The following is a 24,795-nucleotide window of genomic DNA, read 5'->3' as shown; positions in this document are numbered from 1 at the left end:
CCATCTCATCCTGTGTTGTCCCCTTCGCCTCCTGCTTTCTATCTTTCGCAGCATCAGGGTCTTTTCCAATGTGTTTGCTCTTCGCATCAGGTGGCCAAAGTATTGGAGCCTCAGCATCAGCCCTTCCAGTGAATATTCAGGACTGATTTCCTTTAGGATTGACTGGTTTGATCTCCTTGCTGTCCAATGGACTCTCAAGAGTCTTCTCCAACACCACAGTTCAAAAGCATCAATCCTTCGGCATTTAGCTTTCTTTGTGGTCCAACTCTCATATCTGTACATGACTACTGGAAAAACCACAGCTTTAACTATGTGGACTGTTGTTGGCAAAGTAATGTCTCTGCTTTTTAATATGCTATCTAGGTTTGTCATAGCTTTTCTTCCAAGAAGGAAGTGTCTTTTAATTTCATGACTGCAGTCATCTTCCACAGTGATTTTGGAGCCCAAGGAAATAAAGTCTGTCACTGTTTCCATTGTTTCCCCATCTATTTGCCATGAAGTGATGGGACCAGATGACATGATCTTAGTTTTTTGAATGTTGAGTTTTAAACCAGCAAGAGGCTCTTTAGTTCCTCTTCACTTTCTGCCATAAGGGTGGTGTCATCTGCATATCTAATGTTATTGGTATTTCTCTCAGTAGTCTTGATTCCAGCTTGTGCTTCATCCAGCCAGGCATTTCACATGATGTACTCTGCATACAAGTTAAATAAGCAGACTGACCATATACAGCCTTGACGTACTCCTTTCCCAAGTTTGAGCCAGTCCATTGTTCCATGTCAATGTCTTACTGTTGTTTCTTGACCTGTATACAGGGGATATAAGACCTGAGGACCAAGCACCTCCCCAGTTGACCACAATGAGTACCTAGATTGAAGTCATGGTCCAGATAGTATACACATCATCATGCTATGTCATGCATACTGTTTACAGTGTTCCTGAGATGGGTGGGGAGGATTGACGTAAATTAGCCAGTGGTGAGCACTACTGTCGGCATTCCAGGTATGCTTGTCACGTTATAAGCACATGTGCCTGTCAGCCAAGCCAGATTCCCAAAGTATAACTTTTCCACCTGTCCACTTTGCAAGAAGACACATTTTATACCACTTAAGCTATTCTGTAAAAGATTTATCTGCTGGCTAAAGGCTTTTTCCAAGGTTGAAGGCCCTGAAAGTGGTCTTTAAGCAGCAAATGGTGTTCACTTACTGTTTTCTGTGGATGCCTGGTCTCCAGTTCAACCACAGTGTAGGCTTTGACTTGTCTGCCCTCTAGTGGACATGTGGTTAAATTAACCAGTGTATCCTGGCTTTAGGAAAAATACCTAATTTTTCTCTTTTGGCTTTCCAAATTTTAGCCTCTGTTCCCTTAAAGAATCTTTAATTACCACCAAAGCGGCATATTTATAGTTTTTTCTACTTTCTAAGATTCTGATAAATCCCCTCCCTGGCTTCCTCCTAGGATCAGGTCTAGACTGCCGCGCTCTGCTCTTTGCCGCTTACCTCAAGGCAAGCCCTGGGTTTCAACTCAGAGGGTCAGCTGACCAGCAGCCCAGTGTATCAACATATTCCCCTTGTTCGTTCCTCTTGTCCCTGTCTCAGATGCTCTGCCAGCCTCTGTGCCTCTTCACACATTCCTCTTCCCTCAGGACTGGACTCAGAGCTCACTTGTTCCTGTGAACCCTGGACCCGTGCTGATAGCACACTTTCTAAACTCCAGTGACATGTATTTCCTGTGCCATACATTTACACTGTACTTGTTGCGTCATTGTTTCCAATATAACAGCCTTATTCAGGCAGATAAACTCCAGCATAGTATTATCTCATATTTCTTTGTATCTCTGATGGACTCTAGCAGCTCTGAATGAATTCGTTTTTTATTTATTGTTATGCAGGAGACCCAGGTTCGATTCCTGGGTCAGGAAGATCCGCTGGAGAAGGGATAGGCTACCCTCTCCAGTATCCTTCAGCTTCCCTTGTGGCTCAGCTGGTAAAGAATCCACCTGCAATGAGGGAGACCTGGGTTCGACGCCTGGGTTGGGAAGATCCCCTGGAGAAGGGAAAGGCTACCCACTCCAGTTTTGGCCAGTCCAGTTTTGACCTGGACTGTCTAGTCCATGGGGTCAAAAAGAGCCGGACACAACTGAGCGACTTTCACTACTACTACATTCAGAGATACTGAATAACGTGACTCTGTCTTTTCCCCTGTTGATGGCTTAGAATGATGTCTAGATTTAAATATAAATATTAACAAAATAGCAATGTATTTCCCCCTAATCAAAACTGACAGCAGTACATCTGTTTTAAATATTCTATTTTCTTTTTGGTCAGAACCATTAACAGTATTTATCAACTTCTTATTTTGGAAATGACTAGAAATTTGAAAACAATCATGCTTAGTTAGTTTAGTAATGTTTGATGAGTAATCAGTGTTGTTTCATTACTCTTCTGCTTTTGTTCTTTGACCTTATTTCTGAATAATGTTTCAACTGAATAACTGGTTGATCATAGTTTAATTCTTTATGTCCATAAACAATTTAAAGGTTTAATATAAAAAGACTCTTCATAAGTGGATTTTATTTAGCTTCCCTGGATGTTATCAATGCCTTTTATAGTTTAAATTCCTTGTGGAGGAATGGTAATCATGTGTAACAGATGACTAGTAATAAGAGCAGAAGGCAAGCCAAGCAATTGGGGTATAGCTAGCAGCACACACAAACAACAGAACAGATTATAGAGGCACTGCCTCCAAGGTGAAGCCGAGATCAGAGTCAAGAATTTTAAACCAAAGTTTAAAGAGCAGAGGAGATGTTGAAGTGGTATTCAGAATATTTAGCAACTAGTATGGCATAGCTATCAACCAATCAGAATAGGCAGGAGTCAGATCTCGAGGTCCTCCACTTTGCCTGGCACTAATCTGATTGTTGAAAAGCTATGACAAACCTAGACAGCATATTAAAAAGCAGAGACATTGCTTTGCCAACAAAGGTCTGTATAGTCAAAGCTATGGTTTTTTCCAGTAGTCATGTATAGATATGAGAGTTGGACCAGGAGAATTGGACCATAAAGAAAGCTGAGCACCGAAGAATTGATGCTTTTGAACTGTGGTGTTGAAGACTCTTGAGAGTCCCTTGGACTGCAAGGAGATCAAACCAGTCAATCCTAAAGGAAATCAGTCCTGAATATTCATTGGAAGGGCTGATGCTGAAGCTGAAGCTCCAATACTTTGGCCATCTGATGCAAAGAACTGACTCATTAGAAAAGACCCTGATGCTGGGAAAGATAGAAGGCAGGAGGAAAAGGGGACGACAGAGGATGAGATGGTTCGATGGCATCCCCGTCTCAATGAACATGAGTTTAAGCAAGCTCCGGGAGTTGGTGCTGGACGGGGAAGCCTGGCGTCCTGCAGTGCATGGGGTCGCAAAGAGTCAGACACGATAGAGTGACTGAACTGAACTGAATCTGATTGTTGCTGGATCATGAAACATTCCGAGGGGCTCTAGGCAGACACTGTTTACCATTCGGTATTTCAGCGTGTAAGCAATTAGTACAGTTGTACCACTATGTCCTGGCTGAACATAAGACCATATGTCCATATTGAGACCTCAGCTACAGTGAAGGAAATGGACCAAATATGAGGTCTTCAAAGAGTGGGATGTGAAGTTTCACTTTAATAGTAGGAAGCAGAATCTGGATAGGGAGATAAAGACAAGGTCTAAGACCCCTCTTGGTGTACCTGGCATATTCCTGTCATGCAAGAAGAGCAGTTTCTTCTCGTAGAAGGTCTATTTGTCCTTCCCAGACAGAATCGTGACTCTGCTGGTTACTCTTAGGTTACTTTGAACAAATTATCTCACTTCCATGAAGCAGTTTCTTCAGCTGAAAAGTAAGTGTTAATCATGCCTGTGCTGCATTTATCCTAGCTTGCTTCAAATGAGATGATAGTCGTGAAAAGACTTTAAATTATGGAGCAGCACAGAGACAGAGTCTTATCTTTTGATGGATGCTGCTTGCTCTCTACCCCATGTTTAAGCACTCTTCTTGGATTGACAAACCAAGGATATGAGCAATAATTTAATGGAGATGAGGCACATGATATACTGAGTTAACCTAAGGTGGAGGCCTAATTTTGCCACTTATCGGTTACCATACCTTGAGCAATACTTATTATTTCATCTAGTATCCTCTGAGCATCTTCTGTGTGACTGCCACTCTGCAAACGTAGTTCTACCCTTACAGAGCTTACAGTCTAGGACGGGAGCCACAGATCTTTCTGGAAAGCTGAGTTCCTGTCATCACTGGTCTCCCTGGCACCTGGCATGGTACAGTTACCTGGAGAGAGTAGTAGCTTTGTGTACCCTGAACTTTTTTATATTTTTCCAAACCTTTAAGACAAATGTTTTCAATCTAAACTGCTTGTCAGTTATCAGGAGCTTTGAAAATGTGCAGGTCCTAGGGCCCCACACCTCATGGTGGGCTGGTACATGTTAAAAAACGTGTTTTCCAGGTAAGGACTACTTTGTAGCATTTGCTGATATTCCTAATTTAAAAAAAAAAAAATATCCTACCATAGCCAATTTCAAACTACCAGTGTGAATCTCAGAAGATCCCTAAAAATCTTCACAATTGGCTCCAGCACACCACTGACTTACCTCAGGGCTGTAGGCATGAGGCCTGGAGATTTGTGTTACTGAAAACCTTCTGAATGGAGCCAGAGTTAAGGACCAGTGACCTGTGAAGTTTCCGTATTGCATGCTTGTCAAATGTGACAGGTTCAGAACATGATAAGACTTGTTGCTTTTTCAAACCAAGTAGCCTCAAGGAGTTGGATCTCTGTGATAGAAAAAACAGTCTAGAAACTCTGAAATTATGGCACGTGGGGGGTGCAGGTGGGGTTAAGTTGCCTGTGTTAAATAAAAAAATTTAAGTAGAATAAGGATTATAAACAAAAGGCATCCAGTAACAGCTCCACCCAGAGCTCGGGTTTTCTAGTGGGCGGTGAGTGACTGTATCTCGTCAGCTAGCTGTTGACCAAAGACTTGGTGTTCTTCAGAAGCAAAGTTACATTAGCCAAATTCTAATCAAGCTGGCTTTCTTATCACTGAGGAAGTACCTCATTAACCATTCCAATTGCGATTCATAGGTATTTGTATTTGAAAGGAATTCAAAGGAAATACTTGAGGAATAGTAGGTATCTCACAGAGGTTTTCTATTGCTTGAAATCATGGGCAATAAAGTTTATTTAGAGCTTTTTAAAACCTGTCATAATGACAGCATAGTGTGGCTTTGATTTCAGAAATAAGGATTGCACTGTATTCTGGCTTCCTTATTTTTACTTTAATATGTCTTACATCTCCCTGAAATATGACTAGTTTGAATCTCTGTTTTGGGTCTTAATCCCAGCAAATGTCACACATCTCAATTTAAACAACTTTAAAACAAAGTCATCTTATATTGCGACTGCTGATTTGATGAGGTTTGAGCTCCTTACAAACCAGCTTCTCAGATGTAAGTGCCCAGGTTATTCATTCTGGTCCTAGACAGTAGTGTGTGTGTGTGTGTGTGTGTGTGTGTGAATGGCCACACTTTCAGGTCCTTTCTTATCTTCAGAGAGGATACTTCGTTATAGACACCAGACTATAAAATTATCCATATGGCCTTCCGTGCATCTTGTACTGAATAGGAATCATCTTCTTTATTCTCTTCTCTCCTGGATATCTCTGTGGCCCTAGTCTTTAGAAGTTCTACTTCATTAACTCTTTAACTGCCTTTTTCCTGTCCTGTTCATTTTGCCTGCATACTTACTAGCTAGTCATCGGTTGATTGTCATTGAGAGGGTTGATTAAAGATGACTATGAAGTCTTTGCTGTTTCCCCCACTGAGAGATAGTCTAATTCCCCTCCCCTTGAATCTGGGCTCAACCTCTTTAATACACCAGCAGAGTATGGCAGAAGCAACACTGTGCCAGCTCTGTGCCTAGCCTCCTGGACTTCTAAGCCCCCATGCAAATAGACCAACCCTGAGGCCCTAATGGACTTTGAGAAGGCCCAATCCATAGGCATTCTAGTTGACTTTCCAGTTGAGCCCAGCTTAAGTCCTCCAGGCTAAGATGTCAGGCTTATGCATGAAGCTGATTGGACTCTCACTTAGCCCATCTTCCAGTTAAATACCACCAGAGTAGCACTGAGTGACCTTTAGCAGTACTATGTGGAGCAGAAGAATCACCTAGCTAAATACTGCTTGAAGTTCTGACCCATGAAATATAATAAATTAGTGGTTTGTTATAAAGCAATAGATAACCCAAACATGATTCCATCCCCATCTTCTTTCTCTCTTGTTTCTTAGAGAGAATCTAAGCCTTCTCTTACCAGTAGCCAAGTGGCAATATGGTGCCCTATTTCCTCCTCAAGCCTGTATCCTTCACATTTGCTTCTTTCAAAAGCCAGAAGCAGGATTTTCCTGATTTCAAAGCTCATGTCCACTCTTAGAAAGACTGCTAGATTATTTTTTCCTGTCTGACAGATACCCTCAGTTTTTTCCCAGGGACAGAAGTGACGGATAATCTGAAGTCCAGTTAATAAATAATCCACAACCACTTTTTGTGACCCTAGGACCGTTATCTTAATATTCTACCCTTATGGACTCGTAACATCAGTATTACCTGATAGCCTTAACCTCCAGAACCCATCCTTTTGTTCCAGGAATTCACAGCTGCTCACCATTCCCTACACGTCCGGATTCTCACTCCTCTTTCTGTTCCTTTTGCCAACTCTTCTGCCTGAAATACTCTTCCTCCTGTTTTCCATCTAACACAAACCCATATTCAAGCCTAGCCTGAAATTAGCTTCTGTGAAGCATGTCCAAGCCCCATAGTTAGTCACACCCTCCCCTGTTGTTTCTAGAGCACTTGTATTTCCTCTGCTGTAAGCCAAGTGACATATAATTTTTGGCTTATGGAACCGTCTCCCCTTCTACAATATGAACTATCCAAGGATAAGGGTGATTCTGCTTACTTTTAATTTCTGGTGCCTAGTACCTAACATATCATAGGTGGTCAACTAATGTGGAATGAATGAATGAATATATAAATGAGAGCAAGTAAATGATTCTCTCTGCTTAACCAGAGGAAAAGCCTGAGGTATTACTTCCAGATCTCCATCACAGACTAACTCCTGAGCAACAAAAACTGTTATATTAACCGGCTAAGGGTAAAACATAGCTGGCATAGTCCTTACTAGCTAAGAATGCACAGCCAATTAGCTCCGTGTTTGCATGGTTTTAGTTCACTGCTCCAATCATGCGTTCATTCACCTCTTTATAGAGTTCCATGTGCACACAGGGCATTGTGCTAAACACAAGGTGAGATGCGAAGGGAAGATAAGGCAGATTACAGTTTGATAATGAAATGTAAAACAAGAGCCCAACGGTAACCCAGAGACAAATCTCAGTAGTGCCATAGGAAGCATGCACAGTAACTGTCAGGTTTGGAGGGAGGCAGACAGCCTCTCAGTAAGATGATAACAGAAGCATCATGAACTACTGACTTTTAAAGCCAGCTTTTAAGGTTGCAGAAGAATCTAGGAGGGTGGGGAAGGGCCTTCCACGATGATGAAACAACATGGACCTTTGAAAAATGATGAATGAATCCACTTGGATTGGAGTGTAAAGAATTTTGGTATGAAAAGTGTAAAGAATTTTGGACCGTAAAGGTTGGGAAATTATTGCTTAACACCTACCTAGCCTGGTGTTTTTCACGGCTAGCAGCACTTCCAGCCTACTTCTCAGCAAATATGACTTAGATGCTTATGTTCTTTTTCAAACATCTTTTACTTAAGTGACCTACTTTTGTGTTCAGGTATTAAGAAGATTAATAAGAATGTATTAACTTATCAATTCTTACTTAATGGTTCCTGAATACCCTAAAATTATGTATTATATTTTAATTGAAGCATAGTTTATATACAGCATTATATTAGTTTCAAGTGTACCACATAGTGATTCAATATATTTATAGATTACACTTCATTTACAGTAATTACCAAATAATGGCTATATTTCCCTGTGCTGTCCAATATATTCTTTTTATTCATTATACACAGTACTTTGTATCTCTTAATCCCATACATCTATCTTGCCCACTCTGTTCCCTCTCTCTCCACTGGTAACCACCAGTTTGTTTTCTATATCTATGAGTCTGTTTCTGTTCTAAGCATTCATTTATTTTATTTTTTCAGGTTCCACGTGTAGATGATAACATGGAGTATTTGGCTTTCTCTAACTTATTTCACTGAGCATAATACCCTCCAGGTCTATCCATGTTGTTGCAAAATGGCAGAATTTCATTCTTTTTTATGCCTGAGCATGGACAGAGGAGCCTGGCGGGCTACAGTCCATGGGGTAACAGAGTCAGACACAACTTAGCAAGTAAACAACAGCAGTATTCCATTTATTCCATTATATATACATACACACACACACACACACACACACACACACACACGGCACATCTTTATCCATTCATCTGTTGACGGAAACATAGGTTGAGTCCATATCTTGGCTATTATAAATAATGCTGCTGCTGTGGACATTGGGGTGCATGTATCTTTTTGAATTAGTGTTTTCTGAATATCCTAAAATTAAATGCATATTCAGAATCCCACACCATATTGTTTATAGGTCAACTTTTTCTTTAGAACATCAGGAAGAAATTGTACTCTTTAAATAAAAACTGCTTAACAATAGTACTCTGAAATATTTTTTAAAAAGTCAACAAACATGTGTTTAATCATTTAATTATTTTGCTTTCCTTACACATCAAAAATGATTCTATCTGCTTAAAAGAACTGATAGTTATGTCTACACTTTTCTCCTGGTGTTTTCTAATATTCTGAGCACACTGACTATTTGCATTTTTTTCTTTTCTTTTTTTTTTTTTTTACCAACAATATGTCAAGTTATTTGACAAGATAGGTGGTTTTATATGGTCTAGTGTATGCACTTGTTACAATAGAATGGTAAGCATTCTCCCTTTAGCTACCATTTAACTGCCACCATTCAAGGTAACTGTGTTACCTGATCATTAATCTTGCTGAATAAGCAGTGTTAAATCTTTGTATTTTTGGCAGTGAATTCCATTGAAATAAACATAATTGAACACTTTCTTCATTTTTAAAAAAAAATTCCATTTTATGTTGCCTTGACATACTGAGTTTTTTTCCTAAGCCTCTTTTTCCAAGTAAGATGAAAGGGAAGCAAATAATTCATTGGCCTGACTATTGTAAAACTATCTAAAAAAGAAAAAAAAAAGTCATTTGGGGATCTTGTGTTCGAAACACTGTTCTGGCTTACTTTTTTTCTGTGCAAAAGGAGTTTTCCACACCTTTGGCACTATTTTAAAGTGTAGACGTCATAAAAAAAAGATGACAAAAGGATATTGTTGTATTATAATCCTTGAGAAAAGTTACACTGTCTTCTGCAGTTCCCTTCCCACCCCCTGTCCTGGGGTTGGGGTACCAAAGGCAGATTTTTAGTTTAGAGGCAGCTATTTATAGCAGAAATATAGGCCTGAGTTCAAATTATGACTCCCATCATTTATTGGCTTTGTGACATTTAGCAAGCCCCACGGCGTTGTGGTACACATTAAATAAAATAATGTATAAATTATCTGGCCTGTAGTGGTATTAAATAAATGTTAGTTCACCTCTGTAGATGTAACTGGTTTTGGCTCTTTGCACCCTCCAAGGAAGCACAGTTCCCTCAGGCTCCAAAATCTAACATTTGTATTTGCTAATGAGTCGTTTCGTTTTCATTCTCGCAGAATTTCTAGGTTCTGACTATTGACTCTAGAGACGATTGCTTCTTTTAAACACGGTTCTTCACTTCCCAAAAGGCATCCTTCTAAACGTAAAATTTCCCCTATAGGCAGAGTGTAATATACCATGACACTCTCCCTGTCCTCCCTCTGAGGGTATGATCTTTGCTGTCTCCTGCTGTTTGTACAAGATAATGGGCATACCTGAAATCAATAATGAAAATAAAATGAGAATAAAAGTTATAGCAGCTGTTGCTGCCCAGGAATGGAGGCAGGATGATGTAGTGGTAATGAGGATGGTTCCATAAACTGAAAATGTGGGTGACTTACCAGAAGACAATACTCATATTGTTTGAGTTGTTTTTCTCCTATTTTTGTGTTTGCCAAATAGGGCAAAAGTGACCAGAGTGCAAATATAAAATGTCAGAGAGGAAATTTAAAGACAAAGTTAACGCCTCAATATCATTCTCTCATCTTTTCTCACGCTTCTCCTTCATGTTGCTATTCTTGTCTCCATGAAGATCTATATAATATCTTAACATATAATAATTCCTAACCTAAGTCAGAGTGAATGATATCCTTTTTCAATGTATTGGGAGGCAGTATTTTATCAGTTTTAATTCTAGCTTACCACATGAGTTTCCTTGAGCAACTTCTTTCCTTTTTGTGAATTTCAGTGTCTATAAAATATTCATATTTCATTGAGCCTAAATTGCTATAAGTATGACACCTCAATTATTTCATGTGCCACTATAAAATATAAATATTGTGATTAAATGATGATTCATTGCTTTTTAGTTGCATTGATTGTAGATTTATGTGTACGCGTCAGAATTGGTGAAAACTAGGGTACGATCAACCTTCTCAGTTTATAAGGGACAGTGTACTTAAAAGTATTGAGCAAGGCACCTGGAATGTTATAAATATTCAGTAAGTAATAGTTCATTAAGGTGATGGTGTTGTGATCAAGAGAACTTTTCAAAATGGTGTTCATTATTTAGGCTGTTCTTTGGGGATCAGGATCGTTAATAGGTCACCTCGATGAGATTTGTTGGTGAAAGTCAGAATGCCCACTCATTTTAATTGAAAGTAACAGTAACATAACATCTCCAGTTAGTTTTCAGAGATATTCTTTTCATTATGAATACTTTGTTATTAAAAAATTTGTAGGCTATTGTTAAAGTTTCCTCCAGGAATACATTCTGTTGATATATATTATATCAACCGAGTGGGTTGGTTGAAGTCACTTTTTATGGAGAGAATTTAGTTTAAGTACACACCATCAATGAGATACTCCCTACATGTAAAACTTAATAAAACTGCATTCGTTGGTACCTCAGATTTTAAGTAATTTTTTTCTCATTTTCCTCTCTCTACAGGAGGCAGACAGTGGGGAGGAGGAATGCCGATCACAGCCCAGGAGGTATGTTTGTTCATTACATCCTATAGCATTTCTATAGTGCTTTTTCTCTAATTCTTTCTCAGTCTTGTCAGATGATTTTGTCCTGGTTTTCCAAGATGCTTAGTTGGTGTCTCAAAATGGAATTGCTTTAAGAATCCCGTTACTGACTCAGATTTTAAGTGGTGAATTGCATTATGTTGTACACATGAAACTAATGTAATTATCGTATGTCACGTATACCTCAATATATAAATTAACTAATTAATTAAATAGTAGACTTCTCTTTTTTATTTTTTTAACCAGAAAGGCCAGTACTGGCCTAGCTTTGACCCAAGTCTGTAAAACTATCTTAGGTAATGAAAAAGCAAATTTTCCTTACCTAACTAAAGAACATTTCAGCCTTCAGTTCTGTCCTTCTGTTTGTCATTCATTTAGATGGGTTTGGCGGTTTTTTAGAGATTGGTTAATATGAAGGATACACTAACTAGCTTGTGTGTGCGCGCTCGATCGGTTCAGTTGTGTCTGACTCTTTGCAGCCCTTTGGGCCATAGCCCGCCCGGTTCCTCTGTCAAGGAAATTCTCTGAGCAGGTGGGGCGGGTGGCCATGCCCTCCTCCGCTAAGTAGCTTACCCAGTCTTTTAAAATACAGTGAAACTTTTTTTTGCCCTCTCATGAAATAGTGGGCATGTTATAAGGATACCAATACTTGCTGGGATTAAAAGAAAAGAATTGTGAGAGATATCTAGGATGTATATAATAACATTTCTGTTATCTTCTTTAAAATGCTTTTTATGGTTATATTAAAGATTTAATAATAGTTCACTGAAATCCTTAAAAATTTGAAAGTCTGTAGCACTGTCAATGTTGTAATGCAACAAACTATATTTTATATGATATTTTAGTTTCTCAAGATTGCATAGAATTCTACTTTCTTTCTTGTTATAAGTACATTATTATACTGTGACCCAATACAGTATATCTTTTGTATGAAATAAGTGCCTTTTAAAAATATTTGTTTAAATGTCTGTGAAATAAAATTTTTTTAATCAACTCACTTGAGGACATTATGCTAAGTGAAAAAACCCAGTCCCAAAAAGACACATACTGTATGATTCCACCTATCTGAGATACCTAAGGTAGTCAGATTCTCAGAGATGAAAAGTAGAATGTTGGTTGCCAGGGTCTGGTAGAGGATGGATGAGGAATTATTGCTTAATGGGTACAAAGTTTCATATTTGGAGGAGAAAAAGTTCTTGAGATGGATGGTAGTGTTAGTTGCACAACAGCGTGAATTACTTAATCCCCTATACGTTTAAAAATAGTTAAGAAGGCAAGTTCTATGTTATATGTAGTTTACCATATTTAAAAAACAACTGATCTATTCCTACCCACTAAGTCCTTTTTATGATAGCTAATTCTGGTGATATGTTGTCTTTCACAGAAGATAGGCATAAAAATATCATAACACAGTTCTGGAACTGAAAATCAGGTTATGTATTATTACCTTTTTGGTAAAAATATAAATGGATGAAATTCAGTTCCAGTCTTTCCTTTTACATATTTATGAACTCACTGCTTTTCATCTTCTTTTTTTTTTCCATTTATTTTTATTAGTTGGAGGCTAATTACTTTACATCATTGCAGTGGTTTTTGTCATACATTGAATGCTTTTCATCTTCTTATGTCCTGACCCACTTTGCTGACTGGAGAATAAACAAAGCCATGTAACATGCCAATATTCAGCCGTTTTGACTTCCAAATGGCTGTCTCATGAGTCAGCCTAATAAAATTTCAAGGTAATAAATATTCTCAGTTGTGTCTGACTGTTTGTGACCCTGTGGACTGTAGCCCACCAGGTTCCCTTGTCCATAGGATTTTCCAGGCAAGAATACCAGAGTGGGGTGCCATGTCCTCCTCCAGCGGATCTTCCTGATGCAGAGATCAAACCTGTGTCTGCTGCATTGCAGGCAGATTCTTTTCCACTGGGGCTTCCCTGGTGGCTCAGAAGGTAAAGCATCTGCCTGCAGTGTGGGAGACCCAGGTCGGGAAGATCCCCTGGAGTAGGAAATGGCACCCCACTCCAGTACTCTTGCCTGGAAAATCCCATGGACAGAGGAGCCTGGTAGGCTACAGTCCATGGGGTCCACAAAGAGTAGGACATGACTGAGCGAATTCACTTTCTTTCTTTTCCACTAGTGCCACCTGGGAACCTCAAAGGTAATAAATAAAAGTGAGCAAAAGGAAGATACCATTGAAATAAATCTTTGAAATCCCAAGATACCTTTTTTAAGATAATTAGTTGTGGGAGGAAATAAAGTACCTTAGATCTAAATTTAGAAAATATTTTAATTATAGTAGAATTCTCCAATTTCTGTATATATCAACTGTAAGTAAGTAGGTTTGCTACTTCAAACCTAGCAATGAAAGTTTTGTAGCAGGTGAGGAAGAGAGAGAGAGAGAGCAAGTAGTGTGGGCCAGAGGAATATCTATCAGAAAATATCCAGTAAGTTCTGGGTCTTGGATAAACGGGGTAGGTAGGAGAACAGAAGAGCGTTCCATACACAGGAGGATGGGGAGGTGGGAGGATATGCCCAGAAGTATGGAAGTAGGCACTAATGTGTTCCAAGGGCAATAAGAAGACCATCATTCATATCTTAAGAGTGGAACAACTTTGATTTGGTAGATCTTTGTCTAAAAGAATGCATGACTGCTGGATAAGAGTCTGGCAGTGTTACGCAGTATGAGGAGGCAGGAGAATGAGCTAGAAAGCCGTTGCAGGCAGATGGCTAGAGGTGGGCAGTCACCTCCCTAACTGATAGCAGCGTGAAGACAGAAACTGTCTTTTATCTCAGCATCTGCAGCAATTAGCCTGTAGTTGGCACTCAATAAATGCTCATTAAATGAATGAACAGGAATAGAAGATTGGTTGATATCTTTACTAGAAATGGTGTAGTTGAAAACGAAAGAGTTCACCTTTGCGCATGTGAAACAACAGGGTAATAGTCAAGTGGAAATAGCTTAAAGAGGGCTGAAAGAAAACATAGAATTTAAGGTGTAATTTCAAATGGTGGTGGTTTAGTTACTAAATCGTGTCCGACTCTTTGTGACTGCCCACCAGGCTTCTCTGTCTATGGCATTTTTCAGGCAAGAATACTGAAGTGGGTTGCCATTTCTTTCTCCAGGGGATCTTCCTGACCCAGGAATCAAACCCAAGTCTCCTACATTGCAGGCACATTTTTGCATTGCAGGTGGATTCTTTACCAACTAAACTATGAGGGAAGCCCTAATTTCACATGGTACCGTGTTACTAATGCATTCATTTTGTAGACACATCTTTCTTCCACGTCTCTGTCTCTGGTACCTCATCAAGTTTTCCTTCTCTTGCCTTTGGGCTGTTTCTTTTTTACTTTTGAGATATGACTTCATTTCAGCCTGCTTAGTGAAATAATTTATGTATGGATTTAAATATCATAGTGACAATAAATACTAAATTGCCCATCTTTTGCTGTGGAAAGGAAACAGGTGTACTTCTACCTGAGTGTGTGTTCTAGTTAAAGAATTTGTTAACTTAGAAAATAAGAGCATTATACTTAAAGTGAAAAAAAAAGGCGGTAAAGAGGAAAAGTCTATTGTAAATATGAACTATTAATTTATCCTCATATGTATATTTTGGGAGGGGGGCTTCCCAGGTGACACTATTGGTAAAGAAGTGAAAGTGATAGTCACTCAGTCACGTCTGACTCTTTGCAACCCCGTGGACTATACAGTTCATGGAATTCTCCAGGCCAGAATACTGGATTGCGTAGCCTTTCCCTTCTCCAGGGGATCTTCCCAACCCAGGTATCAAACCCAGGTCTCCCACATTGCAGGCGGCTTCTTTACCAGCTGAGCCAAGTGAAGTCCAAAGTCACTCAGTCATATCTGACTCTTTGCAACTCCATGGATTATACAGTCCATGGAATTCTCCAGGCCAGAATACTGGATTGCGTAGCCTTTCCCTTCTCCAGGGGATCTTCCCAACCTAGGGATCGAACCCAGGACTCCTGCATTGTAGGCGGCTTCTTTACCAGCTGAGCCACAAGGGAAGCCCTTGGTAAAGAACCCACCTGCCAATGGAGGAGATGTAACAGATGTAAGTTTGATTCCTGGGTCAGGAAGATGCCCTGGGGGAGGGCATGGCAACCCTCTCCAGTGTTCTTGCCTGGAGTATCCCATGGACAGAGGAACCTGGTGGGCTACAGTCCATAGGGTTGCAAAGAGTCGGACACAACTGGAGTGACTTAGCACACAGCACATATATATTTTAAAATTTTGAAACAGTCTCATACTTATAGAAAAATTGTTGATACAGTGCAAAGAACTTTTTATTTTCTGAGCCATTTGATAGTAAGATGCCCCCATCACGTCACTTTTCTGTTTTAAGAAATAAAATTATATTATTTCACAGAGAAACCTTTTCTTGAACTTAGAATATGTGCGTGTGTGTGATTGATTGATTTATAAAAGCAAAGCTTTCCCATGTGTTAAAAACAAGCTCTAACTGATGATAGTGAAGCTCTACATCTTTTGCTTTTGGTCTGTCTGAAGTCTGAATCTCCACCTTTCTCCATATGGGTTGCTCTTCTGATCCAGAAAATTTTCGGCTGTTTATAAATATTTTGATGTGACCACCAGGGGGTGTAGTGAGCTATCCTCCCATCCTCGAGTTCGGCCACTGTGTGGTAAGTGCAGAGTTTGGAAGGTTCTTTCCTAGCCACTCAACAAGAATAAGAATTTTCGTTTCACTGAAGTACTCTTTGTTTCTGAAGAATGTGTTCACAGACTCTATTTTATATTTATCTGACATGTTCTGCTTCTGAGAACAAGAGGCATTCCTTTTAAATCTGATTTGAAAAACTAATTATTGAAGCCACAGTGAAATTAGGTATATCTGTTAAAGCTAAATATTTAATTCTACTTTTTTCTCCCAGATGTTATTCTTCAGGGTATAAACAACAAACAAAAGTTGCTTCTCCTTAATTCTTGACTTGGCCAAACTAAATTTTTGAAAAGTTGTTTTCTTATAAAATTTTGGAGACTAATGAAGTGTCAACTTCCTATTGCTTCTGGGAGAGGATGCTGGGAAGATATTGGAGAAGGAAGCACCAGGAATCTGCCTCTCCACTTTGACAACAATTGCACTGCAGAATCTGTCTGATGTAACATGAGTTTGAGTAGACTCCAGGAGTTGGTGATGGACAGGGAAGCCTGGCGTGCTGCAGTCCACAGGGTCGCAAAGAGTCAGACATGACTGAGTGACTTATAGTGGAGCTCTGTGGTCTATTGAAGGCTTGCAACCTCCAAGGAAAGAACTAGAGGGTAAATTGTGATCAATTTTAGCTCTTAACTCTTAGTAACTACCCATCCCTCACTCTCAGCTATATGGTAAATAGCCGTGCACATGTTCCTGGTACAGCTTGCATACAGGTTGTATTAATAGAAAATGGGGTGAGCAAAAAGGATCCTATCCTCCAGATATCAAGATATCAGAGATCTGTGATCTGATAGCTGAGTGCCACTTCTGACCATTGAGGTGTACACACTACTATATTTAAACTAGATAATCAGCAAGGACCTACTGTATAGCACAAGGAACTCGGCTCAATATTATGTAACAACTTAAATGGGAAAATAATTTGAAAGAGAATATATATATATGTGTATATATAACTGAATCACTTTGCTGTATACCTGAAACTGTCACAACATTGTTAATCAACCATCATATAAAATAAAAATTCTTAAAAATACATTAAAATAAAGTGGAAATTACATTTTTAAAATATCTCACCTTCCTCCAGAAAATTTTCAGGAAACTTTGAAAAATTAATAAAGTTAATACACTTTCCTTCTTGTTCACTACAAGTTATTTGTCTTGGATGAAAGGATAAGAGGCTATTAGGAAAGATTTATTCTACACACTTAATTCAAAACTGCCTAGTTCAATATAAGGTCAAGTTTTTATTTTTCTTCTCTCTTTCTGATATTCTTGTGTTTATGGGTTTAAACAGTATAAACTGTAGGAACTCCTAATATACATGATTTTTCTTACCCTAAAACATAGTTACATAAGCATATGCATATACACACACAGGGTATACAGATATACATACATATTTAAAATTATATATATGTATCAGCTGTATGTGTTTGTTTTAAAGATATTTTAAAGAAAATAAACACTTCAGAAAGATTTCCTATTATAATTCAAACTCTTAAATCACCATCATCATCAAATTCCTAATCACTTCAACATTTATATTTAATTATCTCAGAAGATGATGAGTAAACCATCTGATGGAGAGTTTTTACAAAGTAAAATTAAAAAACATTCATTAAAACTAACGTGTTGAATATTAGTATTATTTGTAGACTGTTAATCTTCAGAAAAGATAGTTCAAAATGCTTACCACACTTTCATCAGGTGCTTTCCCAGGTAAAAGTGAAACCTTATCCCAGTGCAACATCTGTTTTTCAAATTGTAATTTAACAGTAAATCTATATGCTGCTGCTAAGTCACTTCAGTCGTGTCCGACTCTGTGCGACCCCATAGACGGCAGCCCATCAGGCTCCCCCGTCCCTGGGATTCTCCAGGCAAGAACACTGGAGTGGGTTGCCATTTCCTTCTCCAATGCATGAAAGTGAAAAGTGAAAGGAAGTCGCTCAGTCGTGTCCGACTCTTAGCGACCCCATGGACTGCAGCCTACCAGGCTCCTCCATCCATGGGATTTTCCAGGCAAGAGTACTGGAGTGGGGTGCCATTGCCTTCTCTGGAAAAGCTATATAAATGTATATAATTTATAAGCATGCAAATACTTATATCATACCTGTGTAATGACAGAAAATTGGACTACATTTTTTTTATCTTCACTGTAATAATATTTCTATGATAAAAATCCAGTTCTGTTTGAGCCTTCCTTTCTATCTGTAAAATGAGGATTGCATCTTCTCATCTATCTTACAGGACTGTTGAAAATGCAAGCAAAATTGTTCATAGGAAAGCTTAAATGAACATTCAGCACCAAATATTAAGGCAAGATATAAAGTGATGGTACTTTCACTAGTATTTTCTAAATTCTTTTCCATTTTAATTTCACAAGCTCACAGTCTTATTTCTCTTAATTCTGTGCTATGACTGACACCCTGTACATCATATAGTATTAAGATCACTTACTGAAGAAAAACAAGAAGAGAAATTGTCAGACTTCAAATTACCAATAAAGTTCTTATTTAGTACAAACCTAGTATTGAATTAGAAATGAGCATTTCCCATCTCTGAGTCAAATCTGATTCAACTTAGATGATTACCAAAAGTCATAGCCATAACCATTGAATGCTAAATGTAAAACCCCGTTTAAAGGTACTGATCATCTTTCTTCATTCATCAATGAATATTTATTAAGCACAGACTCATCTGCTTGCTTCTCTGACTCACTGCTATTCCACCATCCTGAGGCAAAAAGATTGTATTAATAAATATAACTGGCAGACTATTCTGGTATTCATTATTCACTGGGGATTTCCTCAAGCCAAGGAATCATTTGGAGGGAGAAGAAAGGACCTGTTATCGATTACTTAAAACAGCTATTCTGCTGATACACCAAACAAAAGATCAGGAAATTTAGAAACTGTAAAACACGTAATTGGTTATGAGCCACCTTTGCTTATAATAATCCTTACTGTTCAGTGGAAAAATTCTCAGCTCATGCTCTAACAGAGCTCTCTGCTTCCCTTTCCCAGCACTTCCAACGTTGTTGTTACACAGTATTCGTTGTCTGTTCTTGCCACTTAAGCTGAGTGAGAGCAGAGATAATATCCTGTCCACGATCGTATCCTTAAATTCTGGCACATAGATGGTACTCACTAATTTTCTGTAGAAGGAATAAATGAAGAACTATACTTTCCACCCATTTTTCAGACTTTGGGAAGAGATGCTTAGCCTCACTGAGCGCATTTCCTCCACTCTATAATAGAAAAAAGAATATTTTACAGTTTTTTACAAGGATTTGTGATACAAAGGTTAAATGCCTATCATAATAATAGGCACTTAGCAAAAGGTAAGGTATTATTATTACTGTTAATCCTTGTTATCATTACAAACTGAGCTCTTCTAAAACTAGGGTTATAATTTTATGTTCATAAAAAACAAATTTGTTGTTGTTCAGTCGCTAAATCATGTTCGACTCTTTGTAACCCCACGGACTGCAGTACACTCGGCTTCCCTGTCTTTCACTATCTCTCAGATTTTACTCAAACTCATGTCCATTGAGTCAGTGATGCCATCCAACTATCTCATTCTCTGTTGCTCCCTTCTGCTGCCCTCAATCTTTCCCAGTATCAGGGTCTTTTCCAGTGAGTCGGCTCATGGCATCAAATGGCCAAAGTATTGGAGCTTCAGCTTCAGCATCAGTCCTTCCAATGAATATTCAGGGTTGAAGTAAACAAATCTTTATAGTATTTCAGAAACCATCAAAATCACTAATAGCCTAGTTATTCATACCCCCCAACCCCCAAAAAGACAGTTGATACATTAAAATTTTCAAATAAATTTAAATATACCTGGCAAGGCCAATGTGGGTTTAGGAGGGGGGTTGTTTGCTTGCCATGCCCTGCCTTGCGGCATGTGGAATCTTAGTTGCCCTACCAGGAATTGAACCCATGCCCCCTGCAATGGAAGTACAGAGTCTTAACTATTGAACCACTGGAGAAGTTCCAGGCCAATGTTTTTTTGGTGTTTTGTTTTGCAGAACATCCTTCTAAACAGTTGAAATATGCAATCAATGAAATCACTTTTAATATTCAACTGAATTAAATGGTGATTGTCTTAAATAGATTGGTACATAAATTCCACAGAATACAGAAATAATTTTAAGGAAACCAAACTCCAGGCTTTCTATTAAAAGGATGATCTATAACATATATACATTACATACACACAATACTGCTGCATCTTTACCCACATAAAATTTTTATCATTGATACTCTCTGGGACAGGAAAATACAGGCCATGTAGAGATAGGAAAGGCATATATGGCATGATTACAAATAATTACATATGAAAATATGATGCCAGTAAGAAGTTCGTGTGTTACTGTTTTTAAGTTGGATATTTTAGTTTGATCCCCAGGTTGGAAAGATCCCCTGGAGAAGGAAATGACCACCCACTCATGTTCTTGCCTGGAGAATCCCATGGACAGAGGAGCCTGATGGGCTACATACAGTCCATGGGGTCACAGAGTGTCAGACACCACTGAAGCAACTTAGCGTGCAGGTTATCTATGATTGAAAAGAAGAAATGGTTCTTGTTTTTTTTAAAAAAATAACCTGTTGGCCCGAAGTTACATATGAAATTCCAAGTCCCTTAACTGTGTGTGATAAGGTAGCTATGCAGGAGCTTAAGTTTTAGAACACCAGATTCCACCATGGAAAGCTCATTAACTGGATCATCTCCGAGCCTTCCCCAACCCTAGACTTTTGTTTGCTTTTTATATTACTGTAGTTTATTGGGGGGTATATTAAACTCTCAACCCGATATAGCAGAAGAGAAGTCTATGCAGATCTCTTCAGATGTCAAAAATATGTCAAGAATGAGAAATTAAATTATCCTTAACACACACACACAATTACATTTCTAGAAATTTCTGGAAAATAATTTCTGAGCCAGCTTGATGTAGATCTTCTAGGTTCAAGTATGTGAACACATCTTTGGAAAGTTTTTAATATGCAGAGCATTCTAATCATCTTATTGATATCTGTACCTTTCATAGAAATACTCCTGTTTCTTGAAGTTTAGACTTTAAATATTGTACCCTTTTTCAAGATCAGTTATTTGGACAATGTTTTAATTTGTCATAGGGTTTTACCTCTCTATTGGCTTGTTTCCCTCACGTTATAAACATGGTCAGATTTTTATCAGACCAAAAGAATCTAAAATATAATTTTACAATACCATTTCATAACCTTGTTTTTAGCTCACACTACAAGTTTGTTTTGATTTCTTGAAAGGACAGTCTATATTTACTGCCTCCTTTGTCAACTCATATTTACTGTTTCACCCATGAAATTTGACTTTTTGCCCCTTCCATCACTCCAAATGCTGTTCTTGTTAAGATTGACAGTGAATAATTTTTTATACGAATCTTAAATGACACTATTTCCCATTCCTCTATGCAGTTCTCACCTCCTTTGGCTTTCTATTTAACCACACTGGGTCTTAGTTGCAGCACATGGGATATTCAATCTTCATTGTGGCATGCAGTATCCTTTGTTGAGACATATGGGATCTAGTTCCCTGACCAGGGATCAAACCCAGGCCCTCTGCACTGTGAGCATGGAGCCTTAACCACTAGGCCACCAGGGAAGTCTCTCCTTTGGCTTTCTTATCATCATTCTTTGCTGGTTCTCCTTATACCGTCTGCCCACAGTATCTCCGTTGGTTTCACCAGGAGTTCTTACCTGTTCATCTCTCAGAAGTTAATTTTTCTCCAGAGACTATCCTTGCCTCACTTTTATTTCCTGGAGTAGAAATTTTCAACCTTTTGGAAAACATGGAGTTGTTTGAAACGCTAGGTAAAATGCTAGAATTTTTCATTAGAAAAATGTGTGCATACTGCTTAATTGTGCATACTGTTTCAAGAATACTTATGGCTTCCCATCCTCAAATCTATGTATTGTCCCTCAGTGACCCTGTCCACCTCATTCTTCATGCCTCTGTGCCCAGGACTTTCAAATCTATTGAGTTGGCCAAAGAGTTTGTTTGGGTTTTTCCATAAGATCTTACCTCGGATCCCACTTTGAGCTCTAAACCCTTGTTTCTAACTGCCTACAACCTCTTATATATCCTGTGATTGTATTTATTGTATTTATCAGATTTCTCTTCCAAAGTTTCCTCCCCTTTATTAAAGAAGTTTTTGCTGGGTATAGGTGATTTACAATGTTGTGTTAGTTTTAAATGTACAGCAAAGTAAATCAGTTATATAGGTAAATATATTCACTCTTTTTTTAAGATTCTTTTCCCATATAGGCCCTTACAGAGTATTGAATAGAGTTTCCTGTTCTATACAGTAGGTCCTTATTAGTTATCTATTCTATATATAGTAGTGTGTCTATGTCAATCCCAGTCCTCTAACTTATTCCCCCTTGCCCCCCAGTTTACTTTTTACATCTGTAACTCTATTTCTGTTCTGTAGATAAGTTCATTTGTAGCCTTTTTTAAATTTTTTATTTTCTGTAGCCTTTTTTTTAGATTCCACATGTAAATGCAATATCATGTGAGATTTGTCTTCTTTGTCTGATTTACTTCACTCAGTATGACAATCTCTAGGTCCGTCCTTGTGGCTACATATAGCATTATTTTGTTCTTTTCTATGGCTGAGTAATATTCCATTGTGTATATACACCACATCTTTCTTTATCCATTCCTCTCTTGATGGACTTTCCCCACTGATTCCGCCAAGCTTGTTCCCTTGTCTGTGATTTCGCTGCATAGTAGGTAGGGACAGTGAGGATCTCATTCATCCATACATGCACATCACTAATTAGATGATGAGGCATTTGCCTTCCTTAAGAGAGTCTTAGTTACTCCCACCATTTATCTGCATTTCATTGAATTTCTTCACTTTGACATTCGGAGAAGAAATCACATCACGTCAACACCCACTGTGGGCCTTTGCAACTTCTCTTCTTATTAAAACTACCAACTGCTTATAAATTTAAGCTAGAAACTTCATATTCATCCCTGACTCTTCCCAACCCCACCCTCCAAGGCTTCAGTCCTTAAGCCATCATTTCTACATTCTGAACCTCTTTCTGATGAAAGAACAAATAAGAAAAAAAGTTATAGACTGAAACAAGGAATCGATACAGACAAAATTATTTTAAATCCATGAAAAAGACTTCTTGACTAAACATCCAAGTGGGAATAGTAAACATCAGATTTAAGGAGGACTTGGTCACTTATCTTTTTATTCTGTAGTGATACTGTAGGCTTTGTCATCTGGGTATTCTTTACCATTTGGCAAAACCTATTATATTTTGATCAAATTTTAAGGCTTGCATAATATAATATACAGTTTATTTTAGTGTAGAATTTGTGTTAATAGCTTTATAAAGGAGTTTAATTCTGTATTTGTAGAATCATTATGGGCAGAAAGGGTTACATAAAGTATACAAATGTGTTTTTATCTCAGACTTTTCCCTTTCTCTCCATGACCTCTGCCTCAGCCTTAACCTAGACCTTCTTCTTGCTTAAATTACTGGCTCATAACATGATCCCTCTGCATCTCTAACTGATCTTCATGCCAATACAGTCTCCACCTACTCTCAGAGATGACTCAGATTTATTCATGTCACTTTCCAACTTAAAAATCTCCTGTTATTCTCTGTTGCCTGTAGAGTGGTCTAGAATTTGTTATGACATTTAAAAAACTTTAAAAACTGACCTCATTCCAACTTTTCAGCCCTACTCTTGCCACTGAGCCCTATGCTCTTTATTCAGGCCTTGATGAACTATCTGCCCTTCCCAAAACATGTCTTTTATCCTCTCAAAATTAACTTACATATGCCTGCAAGCACCCAATTCATACTTTATACTTTATAGTCATTATCTCATTGAGTCCTTGTAAGTCACAGAAAATTATCATTTTTGTCCATTTTATAGATGAGGAAGCTGAGACACAAAGAGATTAGTGACTTGCCCATATCATACAGCACAGAACTCAAATTCTAAGTAGAATAAACTACCCCTGGTAATATTATAAGAAGAAAATAATTTTCTTGTAATTCATTCAGTGTTAGCTAAATCTGTCACCAGGCTCACACTCAAAGTTCCAAATTCATTTTCTGTGATATAAAAATGACAATAATTATAAGAAGTTTGCAATAATCAATAAATTTCACTAACAATGATTTATTATATCTTTTTATTTGCTCATTTTTTTAAAGTCAGTTTGTGCATATTTTAAATTTTAATGCAAATGTTAATTAATTTAAATATAATTCTAATAAGTACACAGTTTTTCTTTAAAATTTTTTGTTAAGAATTGTGTTGATGCAATAATGTCTCTCATTTCCCAAAATGAAATTACTGTTTTTAACCCAACACAATCCTTTTCCTTAAAGGACCGGACCTTCCTTTTGAAAGGCAGCATGCTGTTATCAAAATACTTCATTAAGCTTAGTTTTCTTTATATATGTTACTTTACCTATAAAATTATGAAAATATCCATCCCAAGGAATAATTACTATTAAATTAGGCCACTTAAGGTGAAGTACTTTATAAACAAACAATAATGTAATTTCTCGTAATGTACTACAACAATATAGTCATTGAATGCCACTAAGACAAAAAAGTTTTAGTTCATTGTTCTCAGTTATAAGAAAAGAGCACTAATATTGGAGTTAGGAGACCTATGTTTATATTGGTTGCATGACTTGAGACAAATATATTCATTCTTTGAGACTGTTTTCTCTTTATTAAAAAGAAATTAGTATTCTTATTGTCAGGCAAAAGTAATATACAAATATGAAAATGCCTCAAACAGTAGGCAAAG

The 24,795-nt window shown here is 37.9% G+C and overlaps 1 protein-coding gene across 3 annotated transcripts in view; it reads left to right on the top strand.

Moving 5' to 3' along the window:
- The window catches only part of SSH2 (slingshot protein phosphatase 2), a 228,689-nt gene that overhangs the window by 90,201 nt on the left and 113,693 nt on the right, over nucleotides 1-24,795 (top strand). For all 3 annotated transcript variants that reach the window (XM_020911788.2, XM_020911787.2, XM_020911790.2), the window contains one exon: nucleotides 11,184-11,227. In XM_020911788.2, coding sequence (XP_020767447.2) covers nucleotides 11,184-11,227 — 44 coding nt within the window. The remainder of the gene's footprint in view (nucleotides 1-11,183; nucleotides 11,228-24,795) is intronic.

This window comes from Odocoileus virginianus, chromosome 17, assembly GCF_023699985.2.
Source record: "Odocoileus virginianus isolate 20LAN1187 ecotype Illinois chromosome 17, Ovbor_1.2, whole genome shotgun sequence".
Lineage (NCBI taxonomy): Eukaryota > Metazoa > Chordata > Mammalia > Artiodactyla > Cervidae > Odocoileus > Odocoileus virginianus.
The sequence above is the reverse complement of the archived record's forward strand: the minus strand, read 5'-3'. Positions and strand labels throughout refer to the sequence as shown.